The sequence below is a fragment of the Rhinatrema bivittatum genome, chromosome 19 (assembly GCF_901001135.1).
Source record: "Rhinatrema bivittatum chromosome 19, aRhiBiv1.1, whole genome shotgun sequence".
Lineage (NCBI taxonomy): Eukaryota > Metazoa > Chordata > Amphibia > Gymnophiona > Rhinatrematidae > Rhinatrema > Rhinatrema bivittatum.
The window spans coordinates 24,900,459-24,920,301 of record NC_042633.1 but is presented as its reverse complement, the minus strand read 5'-3'; the positions used below and the strand labels follow the sequence as shown (position 1 = coordinate 24,920,301).

General features: G+C 49.8%; 1 protein-coding gene across 2 annotated transcripts in view; it reads right to left on the bottom strand.

The window, feature by feature from the left end:
* Positions 1–240: 240 nt before the first annotated feature.
* The window catches only part of POLD1 (DNA polymerase delta 1, catalytic subunit), a 72,811-nt gene continuing 53,208 nt past the window's right edge, over positions 241–19,843 (bottom strand). For both annotated transcript variants that reach the window (XM_029585026.1, XM_029585027.1), the window contains exons 23-27: positions 18,821–18,953; positions 16,319–16,432; positions 5,537–5,589; positions 5,331–5,428; positions 241–2,035 (exon numbers count right to left, since the gene is read on the bottom strand). In XM_029585026.1, coding sequence (XP_029440886.1) covers positions 1,939–2,035; positions 5,331–5,428; positions 5,537–5,589; positions 16,319–16,432; positions 18,821–18,953 — 495 coding nt within the window. In that variant the 3' untranslated portion in view covers positions 241–1,938. The remainder of the gene's footprint in view (positions 2,036–5,330; positions 5,429–5,536; positions 5,590–16,318; positions 16,433–18,820; positions 18,954–19,843) is intronic.

Sequence of the window (19,843 nt, the reverse complement as noted above, 5' to 3'; positions counted from 1 at the left end):
CCCTCTCACCCCCCTCACAGACACACAGCATCCTGCATTAACAGCACCAGTGCAGGCATGAGGGAGTCAGCACTACCCCACAGAGTTGCACACAGCTCAGGCCTGTCAGCTGGGCCCAGGATACCATCTGTGAGGAAACAGCAAGATCTTATCAGTTGCTCCTTACTCAGTGATGCAAAGCCCAATCTACCACACAGCCCAGACCTTGGGATAAGTCAGAAACACTCGCAACACCTCGGATAATGTACAAAACCTTTATTACAGATACAGAATATTACAAAAGTCGCTGAGTGGAGGCAGAATACCAGCCACACCGAGGGGGAAGGGAATGATAAAAAAAAAAGTATAAAATGTTAACTGAAGCCACACTTAATTCCTGCACCTTAGGAGCAGACACTTGAAGAAAGGACGCTGAGGCTTTCACAGCTATGACTGCTTCCAGTGCACATGCACCTCGAGTGCTATCTCCAGCACATACTCCCTACCAGTGTACACACCCCCTCCCAGAGCTGTCCAGCACCGTCACCATCTTACACACACACACACACTCTCCCAGCGCACACTACCAGTGTATACACGTACACCCCCACCACTGTACACACTCATGCTCCCAATGCTGTATGCACACTGAAGCTCCCACCAGTGTACGCACACATTCCCCAAAACTCTGTGCAGCACACTCCAACCAGTGCGCACACACATTCTCACAGCACATACTCACCACCTTATATAAACACACTCCCACCAGTGTACACACACACACAAGCTCCCACCAGTGTACACATACATACATTCCCACCAGTATACACACATTACCCAAAGCTGTGTCCAGCACACTCCAACCAGTGCACACACACACACACACACACATTCCCAGCAGTGTATACACACATTACCCAAAGCTCTGTGCAGTACACTCCAACCAGTGTACACACACACACACATTCTCACAGCTGTCCAGCACATACTCACCACCTTATATACACACACTCCTACCAGTATATACAAACACAAGCTCCCACCAGTGTACACACACACAAGCTCCCACCAGTGTATATGCACACTCCAACCAGTGTACACACACACACTCCCAGCGCTCTGCCCAGTACACATTCCTACCAATATATACAAATACACTCCCACCAGTGTACACACACACACACACATTACCACCAGTGTATACACACTCCCCAGAGCTGTCCAGCACACACTCCCATCAATGTACACACAAACACACTTCCACCAGTGTATACATTCCCCAGAGCGCTGTCCAGCCACATCCACCAGTGTACAACACACACACATATTTCCACCAGTGTATACACACTCCCACCAGTGTACAAACAAACACACACATTCCCACCAGTGTATACACACTCCCACCAGTGTATACACATTCCCCAGAGCGCTGTCCAGCCACACCCACCAGTGTACAACACACACACACTCCCACCAGTGTATACACACATATTTCCACGAGTGTATACACACTCCCCAGAGCCATCCAGCACACACTGCCACCAGTGTCCACACACACACACACACTCAGAGCTCTGTCCATCACACACTCCCACCAGTGCTCTGGTCAGCACAGACTGGCCCTCCCTTCATCAGCATGTCATAGCTCCTGCTGACTGACCCCCTGCACTCACCCCAAATGATTACGACTTTGGTGTGGTTTAGGAATGGTTGCTCCATGGCTGTCCTTGTTAACATACAAAGAGTCAGGCACTGCTGGCAGTGAGCGCAGCAGAGGAGGTGAGGTGTGGCGTGGCGTGTAAACGGTTCTCGCGGAGCCAACCTGCAGCACATATAGGGCTCGTGAAGCACCAAGGCATGGCACATGCACAGGGCACCCAAGGTGCAGAAGCATGGAACATCACAGGGCACAGGAATTCCTGCTCCCCTGCCTCTGCACAAGCCGCCACCATGACAGGATCACCACGCCGGCGCGCCAAAGCGTTGCATTAGCTGTTCCTGGTCCTCCAGGTCCTTCTGCACCTTCTTACGCATGTAGAAGATGGGACAGTCCCGGCTGGCGGAGAAAAGGAGAAGAGACCCAGGGGTCAGGGCAGACACACAAGGGAGTGGGGCTACACAGACGCATGCAGAATTGCAGATCACAGGAGCTTGTTCCAGAAAATGCCCTGTGGCTACAGAAGCTGAGCCTGTGGCCTCCTGAGGGGCATGAGTCGCGCAGACTTACAGCTCCCCCGCAGGACCCAGCAGTCTCCAGCACCTGGACCTGGTTTACTCCTGGAATCACATCCAACAGTCATTACCTGCCCCCCCCCCCCCCCCCCCCCCCCCCCCCCAAGGCGGGGGAATCCAAACACAGGTTTATGAACGTTGTAAAGTGCCGGGCCGAGAATGAGATAACCACCACCACCGGCAATCCGGCCGCCATAAAGCACTCAGGGCTGTCAGCGGGTCTCTGCGCTCCCATGGACTTTAGCACACGGCACATCCTTTCCCAGGACCTGTCCATATACACCACCTGTCAGCTCCCTCCCTTCCTGAGGTGTGCGGCACCGTGGGAGCTCCAGAGCAGACCCCCCTCCCCCTCCCCCACACCTGTCTGCCTCCCAGCAGAAGCGATAAGGCAGGACTCTGGGTGCTGCCGCCAGGGAGAGCTGTGCAGCAGACTCAGTCCAGCTTCCATGGCTTACACATAGAGCCAAACTATCAGGACAAGCACAGCACAGCCAGCAGCAGTGCAAGCTTCACACACACACACACACTGCTCTGACACAAAACAGGCAGCAGCAGTGCATGCTTCACACACACACACACACTGGTCTGACACAAAACAGGCAGCAGCAGTGCATGCTTCACACACACACACACTGCTCTGACACAAAACAGGCAGCAGCAGTGCATGCTTCACACACACACACACACACACACACACACACTGCTCTGACACAAAACAGGCAGCAGCAGTGCATGCTTCACACACACACACTGCTCTGACACAAAACAGGCAGCAGCAGTGCATGCTTCACACACACACACACACTGCTCTGACACAAAACAGGCAGCAGCAGTGCATGCTTCACACACACACACACACACACACTGCTCTGACACAAAACAGGCAGCAGCAGTACATGCTTCACACACACACACACACTGGTCTGACACAAAACAGGCAGCAGCAGTGCATGCTTCACACACACACACACACACTGCTCTGACACAAAACAGGCAGCAGCAGTGCATGCTTCACACACACACACACACACACACACACACACACTGCTCTGACACAAAACAGGCAGCAGCAGTGCATGCTTCACACACACACACTGCTCTGACACAAAACAGGCAGCAGCAGTGCATGCTTCACACACACACACACACTGCTCTGACACAAAACAGGCAGCAGCAGTGCATGCTTCACACACACACACACACACTGGCCTGACACAAAACAGGCAGCAGCAGTGCATGCTTCACACACACACACACACACACTGCTCTGACACAAAACAGGCAGCAGCAGTGCATGCTTCACACACACACACACACACACTGCTCTGACACAAAACAGGCAGCAGCAGTGCATGCTTCACACACACACACACACACTGGTCTGACACAAAACAGGCAGCAGCAGTGCATGCTTCACACACACACACACACACTGCTCTGACACAAAACAGGCAGCAGCAGTGCATGCTTCACACACACACACACACACACACACTGCTCTGACACAAAACAGGCAGCAGCAGTGCATGCTTCACACACACACACTGCTCTGACACAAAACAGGCAGCAGCAGTGCATGCTTCACACACACACACACACACACACACACTGCTCTGACACAAAACAGGCAGCAGCAGTGCATGCTGCATGCTTCACACACACACACACACACACACACACACTGCTCTGACACAAAACAGGCAGCAGCAGTGCATGCTTCACACACACACACACACACACTGCTCTGACACAAAACAGGCAGCAGCAGTGCATGCTTCACACACACACACACACACTGGTCTGACACAAAACAGGCAGCAGCAGTGCATGCTTCACACACACACACACACACTGCTCTGACACAAAACAGGCAGCAGCAGTGCATGCTTCACACACACACACACACACACACACACTGCTCTGACACAAAACAGGCAGCAGCAGTGCATGCTTCACACACACACACTGCTCTGACACAAAACAGGCAGCAGCAGTGCATGCTTCACACACACACACACACACACACACACACACACTGCTCTGACACAAAACAGGCAGCAGCAGTGCATGCTGCATGCTTCACACACACACACACACACACACACACACTGCTCTGACACAAAACAGGCAGCAGCAGTGCATGCTTCACACACACACACACACACACACACTGCTCTGACACAAAACAGGCAGCAGCAGTACATGCTTCACACACACTGCTCTGACACAAAACAGGCAGCAGCAGTGCATGCTGCATGCTTCACACACACACACACACACACACTGCTGACACAAAACAGGCAGCAGCAGTGCATGCTTCACACACACACACACACACACTGCTCTGACACAAAACAGGCAGCAGCAGTGCATGCTTCACACACACACACACTGCTCTGACACAAAACAGGCAGCAGCAGTGCATGCTTCACACACACACACACACTGCTCTGACACAAAACAGGCAGCAGCAGTGCATGCTTCACACACACACACTGCTCTGACACAAAACAGGCAGCAGCAGTGCATGCTTCACACACACACACACACACACACTGCTCTGACACAAAACAGGCAGCAGCAGTGCATGCTGCATGCTTCACACACACACACACACACACTGCTGACACAAAACAGGCAGCAGCAGTGCATGCTTCACACACACACACACACACACACTGCTCTGACACAAAACAGGCAGCAGCAGTACATGCTTCACACACACTGCTCTGACACAAAACAGGCAGCAGCAGTGCATGCTTCACTCACTCACACACACACACACACACACACACTGCTCTGACACAAAACAGGCAGCAGTGCATGCTTCACACACACTGCTCTGACACAAAACAGGCAGCAGCAGTGCATGCTTCACTCACACACACACACACACTGCTCTGACACAAAACAGGCAGCAGCAGTGCATGCTTCACACACACTGCTCTGACACAAAACAGGCAGCAGCAGTGCATGCTTCACTCACACACACACACACACACTGCTCTGACACAAAACAGGCAGCAGTGCATGCTTCACACACACACTACCGTGACAGGCAGCAGCACTGGCAGAAGATGCTGCCCTCACATACCCCACGTCTCGTCGCAGAGTACCTGGTACAGAGAACATCTTCATGTAAGCTGCCCTGGCAACGCTGACACTGCGTCCAGAGACGTGAGAATTTTTCTTCCAGTGAGCCCAGGTGCGAAATCTGAGAGGGAAAAAGAAACCAGAGGATCACAGGCAGTCTCGCCCAGCAGCTCTCCTGCCATGGTCTCCCTCCCCCAGAGAGGGCAGCAAAGGAGCCAAAGGGTCTCACCTCTTTCTGATACAGCTCCGACTCCTTCTGCTTGCAGTAATTACACAGGGCACCTATTAATGACACAGAGAAGCGTCATTAGGTGATGTGGCAGGGAGGGCCTCTATCACAGCAATGAATTTCAGGGAGTCAGGGGCTGGGAGGACCCTCTATGTTAGGGGTCGGTGTATGGGTGGCAGGCCTAACATTAGGCGTCTGTGTGTACAGAGAGGGAGGTCCCATTTCAGGGGCGAGGTAGCATTGCCAGGGTGCGTGCGTGTTTTGGGGAAAGAGCGGGTGCGGTCATTCCCACGTTGCCATCGCTGCGCGAGCCTCCTCAGTTACTTCACAAGCCGAACTTTCACTCGGTTCCAACCCTGGGCATATACACAGTATATAAAAATCCTTTTAAATAAGTACATACATACATACATTATGCAAAAGGTGGGGGACTGTGGGGCTGATCTGTTCCGCTGCCCACGGAGAACACCCACTACAAGTAAAGCGACTTCACTTACTTCGTGAACAAGCAGGAAGAATCACAGCCACACAAAGTGGGGACTCCAAAGCAGAGGTTTGCTTGGAATTAATTTGTTTGCCGACTAAAAAGGTTTCCCCGCCCAAATGAGAGGATGAAGCTCCTATACAAATATGTTTTTAAGAACTGCCTGGAGAGTTACTATCACCGCGAGAATCACACTCGAGGCAATAACGCTTGGTGAAGGTGTGCATGCATGATCACGTGGCCTCTTTGCACGTGTCCTGAATCCCAGTTGAGTGACTAAACGCTATCGAAGCAGCGGCTGCTTGCGCCTGAGGAGCTCTCACTCTCTGGAAGTCGAATTTCAAGCCTTTGTAAAGCAGAAAGAAGTACCTTGAAAAAACTAATGTGATAAGATCTGTTTCTTGATCGGAAGGCTTTGTCTGGTGATGTCGTATGAGGAGATCTATCTGCCCTGTTGCCCAAAACTGAAAAAGGGACTGTAATGTGTTGGGGTGGAGAGACCATTTGTGAGGTTGAAGGCGATGACTCAAGGAGCCCACTAAAATATTTCCCTTTCTGGGGAGAAAAATAGCAGTTAGTTGTATTTTCCTAAATATCAACCAATCCGTATCTTGAGAGCGTCTTTGCATAGCTTTGAAGACCCTGTTCCTCTTTGTTTATGTTGAACATTGCTACCTGACTGTCTGAATTTGACTCACCAATTCTGTCAAAGCTCAAAGACCTTGAAGATGGCTCTCACTTCCAAGAGACTGATGTGAAGGTTCGCTTCTTGAGAGGTCCTGGTTCCTTGTGAATTGGATTGAGATGGACTCCCCAACCATGAGGAGAGGCATCTGTGGAGGATGAAAGTTTTGACCACCACTGTAAGGAGTCAATAAGAAGCTTGGAGAGAAATATCTTATGCAACATTGGTTGCCTAAGCTTGTTCCAACAGCTTTGGAGGTGCCATTGAGCCTGTCTCATGTTTAGACATGCAAAAAGCATGCCATGTACAATAGCTGCCATGTGACCTAAAGCCTCAAGAAGGAACTGCAGAAACTAATTGTCACTTGGATTCAGACAAACTATTCTTACCAGGGTGTTCAATTTTGGACTGGAAGAAAGGATTTTCCTTCCTTGGCGTTCAAATGTACGCCTATGAATGCCATCTGATGAACTGGGGATTAAGTGTGACTTCTTGTAATTCACTGTGAACCCATATTTTGTGCTTGGATTCTTTGTAGGATTTGCTCAATATTAAACAATCATCTAAGTAAGGAAAGAGTAGAACATTGCTCCTTCTGAGATGGGCAGCTACAGCACTTGGTAAAACCTCTGGGAGCCGCTGGTAGTCCAAATAGAAGAACCTGGAACCGAAAATGATGACCTTCCAGGAAGAACCATAGGTTCTCAACTTGTGGATAGTTGTGTGTGTGTGTGTATGTATGTATGCATCCTTGAGTTCTAAGGTTGTAAGCCAATGTCCTACCTCCAAGTTGAGGAAGGATAGCATTCAGGTAATTTATCTTGAACCCTTCCCTTTTGAAATGTGTATTTCGATTTCTGAGATCCAATATGGGGTGAAGATCTGGGTTTTTTTGGCATAAAGAAGTATCTTGAATAGAATCATTTTCTCTTCTCTGACTGTGGTACAGGCTCTATTGCACGAACTAATAAAGCATGTATTTCCTCTTTGAGAATCTTGAATTGATCTCAAGAAGGATGAGGATGTGGAAGCGTTAGAGGTAGAAGAGATTGAGATGATAACCATCGTGGATCATCTTGAGTACCCAATGGTCAGAAGCAATGAGTGACCACTAGAGAAGAAAAAAATGAAGCCTTACTCCCCCACAGAAAGGCTTTGAAAGAGCTGAAAATGACTGCGAAACGGCTAACCAAATCTTGGGTTCGGTTTCCAAGGCAAATGCTGAGAGTTTCTGTTGAGGCCATCTGAGATATGGATTGTTGTTGCTGTGGGAGTGCACATGGTCTATAGTACGAGTAGGGATGATATCTCCCCAGAGAATAACAACATTGTGTTCCGTATGGCTGTTGCCGTTTATCTCTTTTGGATGGACTGGTCTGTAGTAGCTGCCGTCAAGGTTTACAGATTGGGTACATGGTCCTTACGAGATCCGCTGCTTCTTTTAACTTTGTCATCAGAACATGGGACATCTGCCAGTTTGTCACAGATGTGTTCTCTGAGACCCGACACTTTCAGCCAAGTAAGTCTTCTAGCAGAAGATCTAGAGGATGTATCAAATGCAGCAAAGGCGTTTAATGCATTCTTCAACTTCACTAAGAAGAGGAGTTAATGTGTTCTGGTCTTGCAGCTCAAGACTGTGAGGCATCTTTTATATTTTGCAAGATGTTAGACATGTATTGCACCATTTTTAACTGATGATCTGCAATACTTGATTGCAAGGTTGCTGAAAGGAACAGTATTTTACCAGAGGCATCCACTACTTTAGAGCCTCCCCCTTAAGGAGTACTAGAGAAAGTTTTAGATTTTTTTTAGCCCTTTTTGTAGCTGACTCTACGACCAAATAATCATGTGGGAGCTGGACCTTGGTGTGCCCTGGGCATTGTTGCATTTCATATTTCAAGACTATATATTCTTGGCCACTGGAGAATTAGAAAGAGGAGTTCTTCAGATTTTGTTTGCAGAACTTACAGAGATTTATGGATAGATAAAAGCCTTTGCCTGTTTAGGTGGCTGAATGACTTTCAAAATGCCCTGAAACTCCTCCAGTGGTTGTTTCCAGCTTAAAGAGAACAGATTCAGACATCTTTTGAAAAAATGTTAATAGGCAGTTTATACATTTTTAATAAAGGTGGAATGGATTCTTCTAGGAGAGCAACCCAGCAGACTCCTCAAAAGAATGAAGAGAGTATGAACCAAGAGAGCAAAGAGAACCTTCATCAGAAGGATACTTTAGTTAAGATTTCCCCTTTTTAAAGTCTGGTTGAGACTGTGGAATCTTTTGATCCTTTGCAAGAGAGCTTCTGAAAAGGTAGCTGGCGCAGGAGTGGATGGCGCCTTCTTCATGGAAGACTGTCTGAAACCTGTCCGGAATTTGAGAGGCTACGTGTTTATGGAAGACAAATCCGATTTCGGAACTAGAACAGGAGGAGGAATTCTACAAACAGAATTTAAATTGGTGTGGCCATGCCATGACGCGCTTCAGCGCGGAGGGTAAAGAAGTAGATGGCATCGATGGTGATGGCACCTGTCTTTCGGCACTGAGGCTTGACGGCGCCATCTTGTCTTTCTGCGTTGATGTTTCAATGTGGAACTTCTTGACCCACGGCACGGATACAGAATTGCCTCTTTTCCCTCTTACATACAGCACAACGTTGGGAGAATCTTCACTCTCAACCCCTCCCAGACTCTGACCCTTTTCGTATTGGTCTCCTATAATAAGATGCTTCTTTTTCTGAGGAGGATGGTTGATATTTCAATTTTATGTCTCAGCAAGCGCGAGTCCGCGGAGATATTCTGCCACATGACCTGCAGTTTGAAGACTCATGCATTAAGTACAGGTATTGAAGGCAAAGAGCAGGAAGGTCTAGCCTTCCCATCTTATGTCACTTGAGTGGTCTCTTACCCGCTCTAGACAATCTTTCGAAAATGGTGGAAATGAAGAGAAAAACGTTTTTTTTTTTAAATGGAGATGCGAAGGAAAAATGGAAAAGAAAAATGAAGAAATAAAATAGGAAACCTGAAAAATCACACCAATAGCCAGGAGAGCAAGAACCTGATCATACGCACAATTTATGTTAAGTTCTCTTTTCCCCCTGTAGCCTCAACATACTGTGTTTAAGTTCTTTCGTTCTTTGTAAAAGCAAATTGTTGCTGCTGTTTATGTTATAATGTAAACCGATGTGATGTATCTAACGAACGTCGGTATAGAAAAACCTTAAATAAATAAATAAATAAATATATATGCTCGAGCAAATGAAATAGGCGGAGGAGATTCATGCAGCAACTTGATGCCTGCACATGCTCAGAAAGACTACATTAGGCCATGGTGCTGTTGGATAATGTCATCTACTTGTGTGGCTGAATTTGTAGCTGCTTGTCCAATCCTTCCTGCTCATAACTGGGATAAGCAGTGGCTTTCCCAAGTCTACGTGGCTAATAGTGGTTTATCAACTTTTCCTCCAGAAACTTGTCCAATCCCTTTTTAAACCCCGCTATGCTAACTGCTTACTCCACATCCTCTGGTAACAAATTCCACAGTTTAATTGTGCGCTGTGTGAAAAAATACTTTGTCTGATTTGTGCTACCTATTAGCTTCATGGAGTGCCCCATAGCTATCTGAAAGAGAAAGGAGAAATTTGTATTAACCTGTTAATGTATTTTCCTTTAATCCTGCTTCACCAGTCCAGACAAATGGGTTATTCCCTCTTGCCAATAGATGGAGACAGAGAACACCACCTTTTTCTGTGACATCATCACATGTGGTACAGCTCAAAAGAGCCAGTATTCCTATGACAAATCACTGACCATATTATAAACAAAAAACAATTTAAAAAACCCAAAACCACGCCAATCTTTCACAAAGGATCATCATGAACCAAACCTCTTTTCCACAAACTCAAGAGTAAAAAAGACAGGAACTTTATAATGAACCAGGGAAACTAGGGTTCAAGTCCCACTGCTGCTCCTTGTGACCTTGGGCAAGTCACTTCGCCCTCCGTCGCCTCAGGTAGAAACTTAGATTGTAAGCCCTCTGGGGATAGGGAAAATACCTACAGTACCTGAATGTAATCTGTTTTGAAGTGCCGAAAAGTGGAATATAAATTACAAAAAACTAAAAAGATAAAACAAAAACAAGATTTCAAAAAGGAATCTTAGACTTTCCTGAAAGAACAACCCTTTTGACTGAAAACTGTGCTTAGCAGAGACCTGAAAATGGTATCCCTCACCTCCAACAAAGGCCCAGCTTCCTGGGAAGGTCCTGGACTGGTACAGCAGGATTAGAGAAATAGAAATGAATGGGTTAGTAAAAGTTTCCCCTTCCTTGTCATCCTACTACAAGACAAACGGGGGGGTACTAAAGCCCAACTAATGTGGGATGCAGGGCCACCTGGAGGACACCAGCTAAATAGGCTGTGTCTTCCTTAGCTAGAACATTCAATCGATAATGCTTAGAGAAAGAATGCAGAGATGAGTAAGCTGCTTTGCAATTGTTGTCTGGAGATACAGCCATTGCCTCCACCCAGGAGAGACTGCGCTCTAGTTGACTGAGCCCGAAGAACCTCTGGAACCAGAAGACCCCCGAGTTGCCACCTCACCCTTGGCACAGCCCACCAAATAAAAACAGCCTGTGCAACCTAGGAAACTAGCAAGTCCCCTGCAAGTATCTAATGAGGTCTCGACAGCCATCCAAGAATTCCAAAGATCTGTTACTCACTTGACACTCTTCTCTGGAGAAGGATGGCAAGCAAATGGTTTGATTCAGACAAAACAAAAATGAGAGCACTTTGGGTACGAAAAGAGGGCACCGACTGAACAGACACAAAGTCCACTAAGAAAACTGAAGCTCAGATAGCCACCAGGAAAACCGCCTATGGGACAACTCCTTGATGGAAGCCTACTTCAGAGGCTCGAAAGAAGAGGCTATTAGAGCCCCTAGAACCAAGTTGTGGTCCCACTGGGAAACCACAGGATGAAACAGCGGGCCTAACCTCTTCACACCTCGCAGGAACTGAGCAACATCCAGGTAGGAGGCAACCAAGCCCCACAGCAGAAGAAAGCCACTGCCTGGACTTTCAGGGAATTTAAAGCCAAACGTGTATCCAAACTCTGCTGAAGGAAGGCGAAAATGAAAAAGATATTCGCCCGTCAGGGAGAAACCGACCATTCTCTACAGCATGATTCAAAGGAGCGCCAGACGTGAACACAAGTGAAAAAGGTAGAACTCTTACAAGAGGGCGGAAATAAATAAGGCGTAACCCTTCCTATGCAGTCACCACCTCTCAAGAGCCAAGTCGTAAGAGAGAGCAGAGACAAGTCTTCCATAATATCTGGACCTTGAAACAGGAGCCCTCCAGCTCTGGAGTATCTGAGAGGCTGATTAATCTTCAATCTTATTGGAGTCACATACTGAAGTCTCTTTGGCCAATCTGGAGTCACTAGGCCAGGGAAGAAACACATTAACTTGTCCTGTGGTCATGGCTGAACCAGGGCATCTATGCCTTCAGAGCTGAATTCCCTGCAACGACCGAATAAAACGGCAAACCTTGGAATTCTTGCGAGTCACCATCAGATCCACGAGAGAAGTGCCCTAGTGGTCTACTACCTTCTGAAATGCCTCTTGACTGAGCACCCATTCGCGTGGATCCAGGAGATTTCTGTTGAGGAAATCAACGTGTTCATTTTTTTGCCCTACAATATGTGCCGCTAACAACTGTAGAAGATTATCTTCCACCCACTGAATTAGAAGGCTGGTCTCTTCAGATCCCCCTGGGTTCTTGAGCGCCTCCCGGTATGTTCATGTATGCTACTGCCGCTGCATTGTTAGAGAGCACTCAGATTGCTTGCCCCTTCCCCAAAGGAAGAACTGCAGAACAGCTAGCCTTATGGCCCTTGTTGCCAACCTGCTGATGGACCAGGAGGCCTCCTCCTGAGTCCAGCAACCTTGAGTTGTCAGATTAATACAGTGTGCTCCCCATCCCAACAAACTCACATCCGCGGAGATGAGAATTTCAAGACGTTATGGGGGGTTGACCACCAAGACAGAGTCTTTCACACTTGGAATAGTAGGGGAAGGCAGCAATCGTAAGCCTGAGACTGAGGCAACCAACGAGAGAGCTCTGGCCCATGGAATTAGATCCAAGATGACAGCCAAACAGCCTAGTAGTTGAAGATAACCCCAAGCTCTGGGACCCTGCTGCCCAGAGAACTTCTGTACTTGCCAGACAATCTTGGCCACCCACCCTGAGGTCACATACACTCAGGCCTGTCTTTGCATCAAATTGAGCTCCCAGATACTCCAGTGACTGCGAGGGAAGTATGCTCTTTGCAAAATTGATCACCTAGTCCAAGTTTTCCAAAATTTGTATCGCTCTGTTGGACGCCCTGATACATTCTTGACAGAACGTGGTCACGATCAGCCAACCATCCAGAAAAGGATGCACCGAAATCCCCTCTTTTCTCAAAAGGCCACGACAGCCACCATGACTTTGGTGAAAGTCCTTGTAGCCATGGCCAATCCAAAGGGAATCACCCTGAACTGAAAATCCTGCTCCAGAAGCATAGAAATTTCTGATCATCTTGCCAGATGGGAATGTGAAAGTAAGCTTCTGATAGCTCCAAAGATAAGAGGAACTCGCCATCCTGTCCTGCTACCAACATCAAGCGCAGAGTCTCCATTCTGAAACGGGAGACATGAAGACTGCTGTTTACATCCTTTAAATTGAGAATAAATCAGTGGCATCCATCTTTCTTTGGGACCAAAAAATAAATGGAACCACCACCCTGACCCTGCACTTCACAAGGAATGGAAATCACAGTCTTCAACAACTAAAGAGTTGCCTGGACAGCTAACGTTTTGGCAGAAAATGAGCAAGGAGAGACCACGAACGTATCTTTTCATCTTTTGCATGAGGCGCACCAACCTCCAAATTTGTAAAGGCTGGAAGCTCCACTGACTGACTTAAGTGGAACGCTGAAACTATCTTCGGCAGAAAAGAATGGAATTGTCCTAAGAGAGACCCCGGAATCCGCAAAAAGGGCTCTCTACATGACAGGGCTTGAAGTTCAGACACCCTCCTGGCTGAACAAATCGCCACCAAAAAACTACCTTCAAAGTCAGCTCTTTTATGGTGGCCCTCTTTAGAGGCCCAAATGGCACCTCACGCATGCCCTTGAGGATAAAATTAAGGCTCCAAGAAGTATCCACTTCCTCCAGGTCAGCCTGCTCCTGTGGAACCGCTATCCCTAACTCCGCCAGGACCGGTGGGATCAGGGGCCCGAGCTCCACTCTCTGAAACAGGCGAACCACCTTGGGATCGTCGCCTTCCATCGCCGGGCCCTTCCTCGCATCCTCTTCCGGATCCTGCGGTAAGCAAGAAGGATCAGCGTCAGGAGAACCATCCCCAGATGGCAATCTCCGATCAGACTCCTCTGAGGAACCATCTTCGGCTGCCCCCTGATCCAGAAGGACCAAAGACCCTACAAATCTTAGTGGCCCCCGAAAATCTGGACTTTTTCCTGTGGGGAGGTTCTGCCATCCTCCGCTTAGGTAAAGGGCTGCTCTGTGGCCTTGCGGGCCAAAAAGGCTTTGTACAGCAACAGCACAATCTCAGTTGAAGAAGGGAAGATACCCTCAGAATCCTCTGCAAGAGGATCAGGCTCATCCCCCCCCAGGCCTCCTCAGAGCTGAACTCGGCTGCAAAAAGCTCAGGTGGGAGATGCCCCCCCAGCCTTCTCCTTAGCAGCGAGTGTTTCCACAATGGCCGCCGTTCCCGCGTTCAGCAAGGACGGATCGTCGGCCCCCCACAGTCATGCTGCCGCCACAGTCCCTCCCGATGTGCCCTCTCCGCCAGAGAGGCAACGGGAACAGCGGCCGGAACGAGAAAGGCGTGTGGAGCTGTCTCCACACACGGTGCATCGGCACCCCCTTCGGCATGGCCAGGACCCGGCTTCGACCACGTGGCAGACGCCTGGGGGGAAGGAAGGCAGGCAGTGGGAGAGCCGTAAACAAAATACGCACCGCTGAAGCTGTCTCCCTTTACCACCGGCGACAAGGAGATTCAAAGCAAATCAAACGTGCCTGCCGCCCTTGATTTTCTTTTCTTTTTTTTTAACTTTATAAAAGATACAAAAAGAACAATCTTATCTGAAGTGCAGCAGAGGCTTCTCCCAATCCTCCTGGAGGTGAGAGAACTGGACCAGCAGCTTTCACCTCAGGCGAGATCCAGTGAGCAATCAAGGGACCCCAACCCCTGCCCGTCCACCTCTACAACCAGAAGGGATGGTCCCACCAGGACCCGACAACCTCTTGGGAGAGAAAACTCCGCTCAGTCAAACCTCTTCTTCTAATTTCACTTATTGATTTATTTTCGGGTACAGAACTGCAGGTTTTGCACCTCCTCCATCTGCTGGAGACAGAAAAATACTGAGGAGCTGCAGGTGGCGCACCGGGTTAAGAGGCGGTGCCTGAGAAACTTTCTCTGTCTCCATCTGCTGGAAGGGAGGCAAAACCCAGGAGGAGTCTGGACTGATCCGGGTACGTACGGGGAACAGGAACTATTACTCACCTTGAGATACCTTAACAACCCCACCGCACATCCAGCACATGAAGTTCCTTTGCTGCTGGTTCCAGAGGGCTCTCCGAGGGATCATGGGAACCGGATCCCCAGCTAATCACAACCTCCTCAATGTCCAGGGACGAGCCAGCTCCAAGGGTCACCAACCCCCTGCTCGTCCACCTCAAACCAAGATTGGATGGCCCCTAACCAGGGACCTAACAACCCCCTAGGGAGGAAGCTCCTGAAAGAAATCCATCTTCCTCTTCTCTTTTTATTTTTTTAACTCCAGACTGCAGGTTTTGCACCATCTACCATCTGCTGGAGACAGAGAAATACTGAGGGACTGCAGGAGGCGCATCGGGTTAAGTAGCAGGGTCAGTAAAGCTTTTCCTGTCTCCAGAGGCAGGGAGGCAAAACCCAGGAGTCAGGACTGATCTGTTTCCTGTTCGTACCCCAGCCGCTCAGGATTTTATAGACCTCTCTCACGTCCCCTTTCAGCCTTCTCTTCTCCAGGCTGAAGAGCTTCAACCTGTTTGGTCTTTTATCATTTGTTGTTGCCTTCCCCTTCATCTGTTTTAGCTCCACTCTGTCTTTCTTGAGCTGAGGAGACCAGAAGTGCACCCGCTGCTCAAGGGGTGGTCGCACCATGGATTGATACAGAGACAAATATATTGTAAAAGCACCAGTCCCAGTACAGATCCCCGGGGCACCCAACTCGACATCAGGGGTTCAAGCGCTGGTCTCTCTGAGTGTGGCTGCCATTTCCCGGCTCCTTGCAACATTTCTGATTAAAAGCTGGAGTAAGTTCCTCCTTTCTCCTTCTCCTGCTTTTACTCAGCTGCGGGCAGAGAGGAAGGAGACAGCTGTCTGAGTTGTGTAAGAGAAGAAAACCCTGGTAACAGCAGGAGGGGAGAATCTGAGCCACCTCCGCATTAACGCTTTCTCTGACAGAGCAAGCCCTGGGGTTGTTGGCAAAGTCGGGGATGAGACCTGAAGACCAGGATCTCACAGAGCTGCCGTCACATCATGATGCCGGACCCCCCTCTCCCCCCACTCACCGTTGTCACTCAGAACAGCTTTGCAGTTGATGCAGGTGCTGCGTTTTTTAGCAAATGCCATGAGACCGCCCACCTTGGAGGTCAACACAGTCTTACAGCGCGTGTGCTCCCCCTCTGCAAAAAAAAACAACCCAAGATCTCTATGAGTATGTGGTATGGGGGAGGATGGAAAGTAAAGAGAGGATCCAAGACACCCATCAGTATGAGAAGGGGAACCAGGACACCCATGTGAGGCAAGGAACGGGGGAACCAGGACAGGACACCCATCAGGGTGAGAAGGGGAACCAGGACACCCATCAGAATGAGGAGGAGAACCAGGACACCCATGTGAGGCAAGGAACAGGGGAACCAGGACACCCATCAGTATGAGAAGGGGAACCAGGACACCCATGTGAGGCAAGGAACAGGGGAACCAGGACACCCATCAGCGTGAGGTGAGGAACCAGGACACCCATCAGTATGAGAAGGGGAACCAGGACACCCATGTGAGGCAAGGAACAGGGGAACCAGGACACACATCAGTGTGAGGAGAGGAACCAGGACACCCATCAGCGTGAGGTGAGGAACCAGGACACCCATGTGAGGCAAGGAACGGGGGAACCAGGACACCCATCAGCGTGAGGTGAGGAACCAGGACACCCATCAGAATGAGGAGGAGAACCAGGACACCCATGTGAGGCAAGGAACAGGGGAACCAGGACACACATCAGTGTGAGGAGAGGAACCAGGACACCCATCAGCGTGAGGTGAGGAACCAGGACACCCATGTGAGGCAAGGAACGGGGGAACCAGGACACCCATCAGCGTGAGAAGGGGAACCAAGACACCCATGTGAGACAAGGAACAGGGGAACCAGGACACCCATCAGTGTGAGGAGAGGAACCAGGACACCCATCAGCGTGAGGTGAGGAACCAGGACACCCATGTGAGGCAAGGAACGGGGGAACCAGGACACCCATCAGTATGAGAAGGGGAACCAGGACACCCATCAGTATGAGAAGGGGAACCAGGACACCCATGTGAGGCAAGGAACAGGGGAACCAGGACACCCATCAGCGTGAGGTGAGGAACCAGGACACCCATGTGAGGCAAGGAACGGGGGAACCAGGACAGGACACCCATCAGGGTGAGAAGGGGAACCAGGACACCCATGTGAGGCAAGGAACAGGGGAACCAGGACACCCATCAGCGTGAGGTGAGGAACCAGGACACCCATCAGAATGAGGAGGAGAACCAGGACACCCATGTGAGGCAAGGAACAGGGGAACCAGGACACCCATCGGTATGAGAAGGGGAACCAGGACACCCATGTGAGGCAAGGAACAGGGGAACCAGGACACCCATCGGTATGAGAAGGGGAACCAGGACACCCATGTGAGGCAAGGAACAGGGGAACCAGGACACACATCAGTGTGAGGAGAGGAACCAGGACACCCATCAGCGTGAGGTGAGGAACCAGGACACCCATGTGAGGCAAGGAACGGGGGAACCAGGACAGGACACCCATCAGGGTGAGAAGGGGAACCAGGACACCCATCAGAATGAGGAGGAGAACCAGGACACCCATGTGAGGCAAGGAACAGGGGAACCAGGACACCCATCGGTATGAGAAGGGGAACCAGGACACCCATGTGAGGCAAGGAACAGGGGAACCAGGACACACATCAGTGTGAGGAGAGGAACCAGGACACCCATCAGCGTGAGGTGAGGAACCAGGACACCCATGTGAGGCAAGGAACAGGGGAACCAGGACACCCATCAGTATGAGAAGGAGAACCAGGACACCCATCAGAATGAGGAGGAGAACCAGGACACCCATGTGAGGCAAGGAACAGGGGAACCAGGACACCCATCAGTGTGAAAAGGGGAACCAGGACACCCATGTGAGGCAAGGAACAGGGGAACCAGGACACCCATCGGTATGAGAAGGGGAACCAGGACACCCATCAGTATGAGAAGGGGAACCAGGACACCCATGTGAGGCAAGGAACGGGGGAACCAGGACACCCATCAGTATGAGAAGGGGAACCAGGACACCCATCAGTATGAGAAGGGGAACCAGGACACCCATGTGAGGCAAGGAACGGGGGAACCAGGACACCCATCAGTATGAGAAGGGGAACCAGGACACCCATCAGTATGAGAAGGGGAACCAGGACACCCATGTGAGGCAAGGAACAGGGGAACCAGGACACCCATCAGTGTGAAAAGGGGAACCAGGACACCCATTAGCGTGAGAAGGGGAACCAGGACACCCATCAGTGTGAAAAGGGGAACCAGGACACCCATCAGTGTGAGAAGGGGAATCAGGACTCATCTGTATAAGGCGGAGAATTAAGACACCCATCAGCATAAGGAGGGGAACAAGGACACCTAACAGCGTGAGACGAAGAAGAGGGGATCCAGGATATCCATCAGCATGAAGAAAAGGAACAGGAGCAACCTGAAAGCAGAGGTACAGGTTTAGGGAGGAGTGGGAGATTATCTGAGGGGTGCACTCACTCAGCAGAATAGTTTCTGCTTTGGCATCTCCTAGGATTGGCTCAAAGATTCGAAGGAGGGGTTTTGCCAGCTGCTGCTCCAGGTAATACTGTGTGTCGATGGGGATGTTATTCTCCAGGACATAGATGGGATCCTGAGAAGACAGAAATCACAGTCACAAATTTCAGAACAGCCACTGCCCTGCTCCTTTCTGACCAGTATAGGGCCTGTAACAGTAGCACGCAGCGGGCGATCAACAACGGGTCCTAGCAGAGCCCTTCCAGCACCAGCTGCCCTGATCATGGGGTGACATGCCCATATTAAAAGCCTGGCACCTCGGACGGAACAGAAACCTCACTGGTGCCTTCTACACAGAATGGTTGTAGTAGCCCAGCGAGCGGGCCCCACCGGTTTATCTGGAAGAGAAATCACGCTCACTGGACTGCTGTTCTCTGGGTCACCTTGGAGCCTGAGATTGCTGCCATTTATGGGTTATATTTTATGACTACTTGCTCTGCCCCCCACCAGCACAACAGGAGCTGTGCTACAGCACAGGACAGGACCTCACCAGTGCAGCAAAGGGTTAAACTGGCAGCATCTTTCAGGTGATAACACACAGTGTATATGCACACACTCTACACGCAGATTCTGTGCGTGCACAAATGTCTCTGCATACAGACAGAGAGTAGGCTGTGTTGGGGAGGGCGTTGTGGAGCACTTCTGGATGTGCTTGGCTGATTTCAGTGACAGGATTCTGTGGCCGGGAGCACCTGCAGCCGCGGCCGCAGCAGGATACTTAGATCAGAGAAGCCAAAACCACGGAGATTGTTATTTTTGTAGCTTGTGTGCAGGAGCAATGCAATGGCAAGGCCCGCAGAGACCTCTTCCCCTTCACTCACTCTCTCTGCACTATGTGCGCCTCCCCAAAAGCAAAAAAGAAACTGCAGGTAATTTGTCATATACTATAGCCACCCTATCCCACTTACACTATACAGACACTATACCCACCCACACTATATTCACCCTATACCACTGACCCATGCA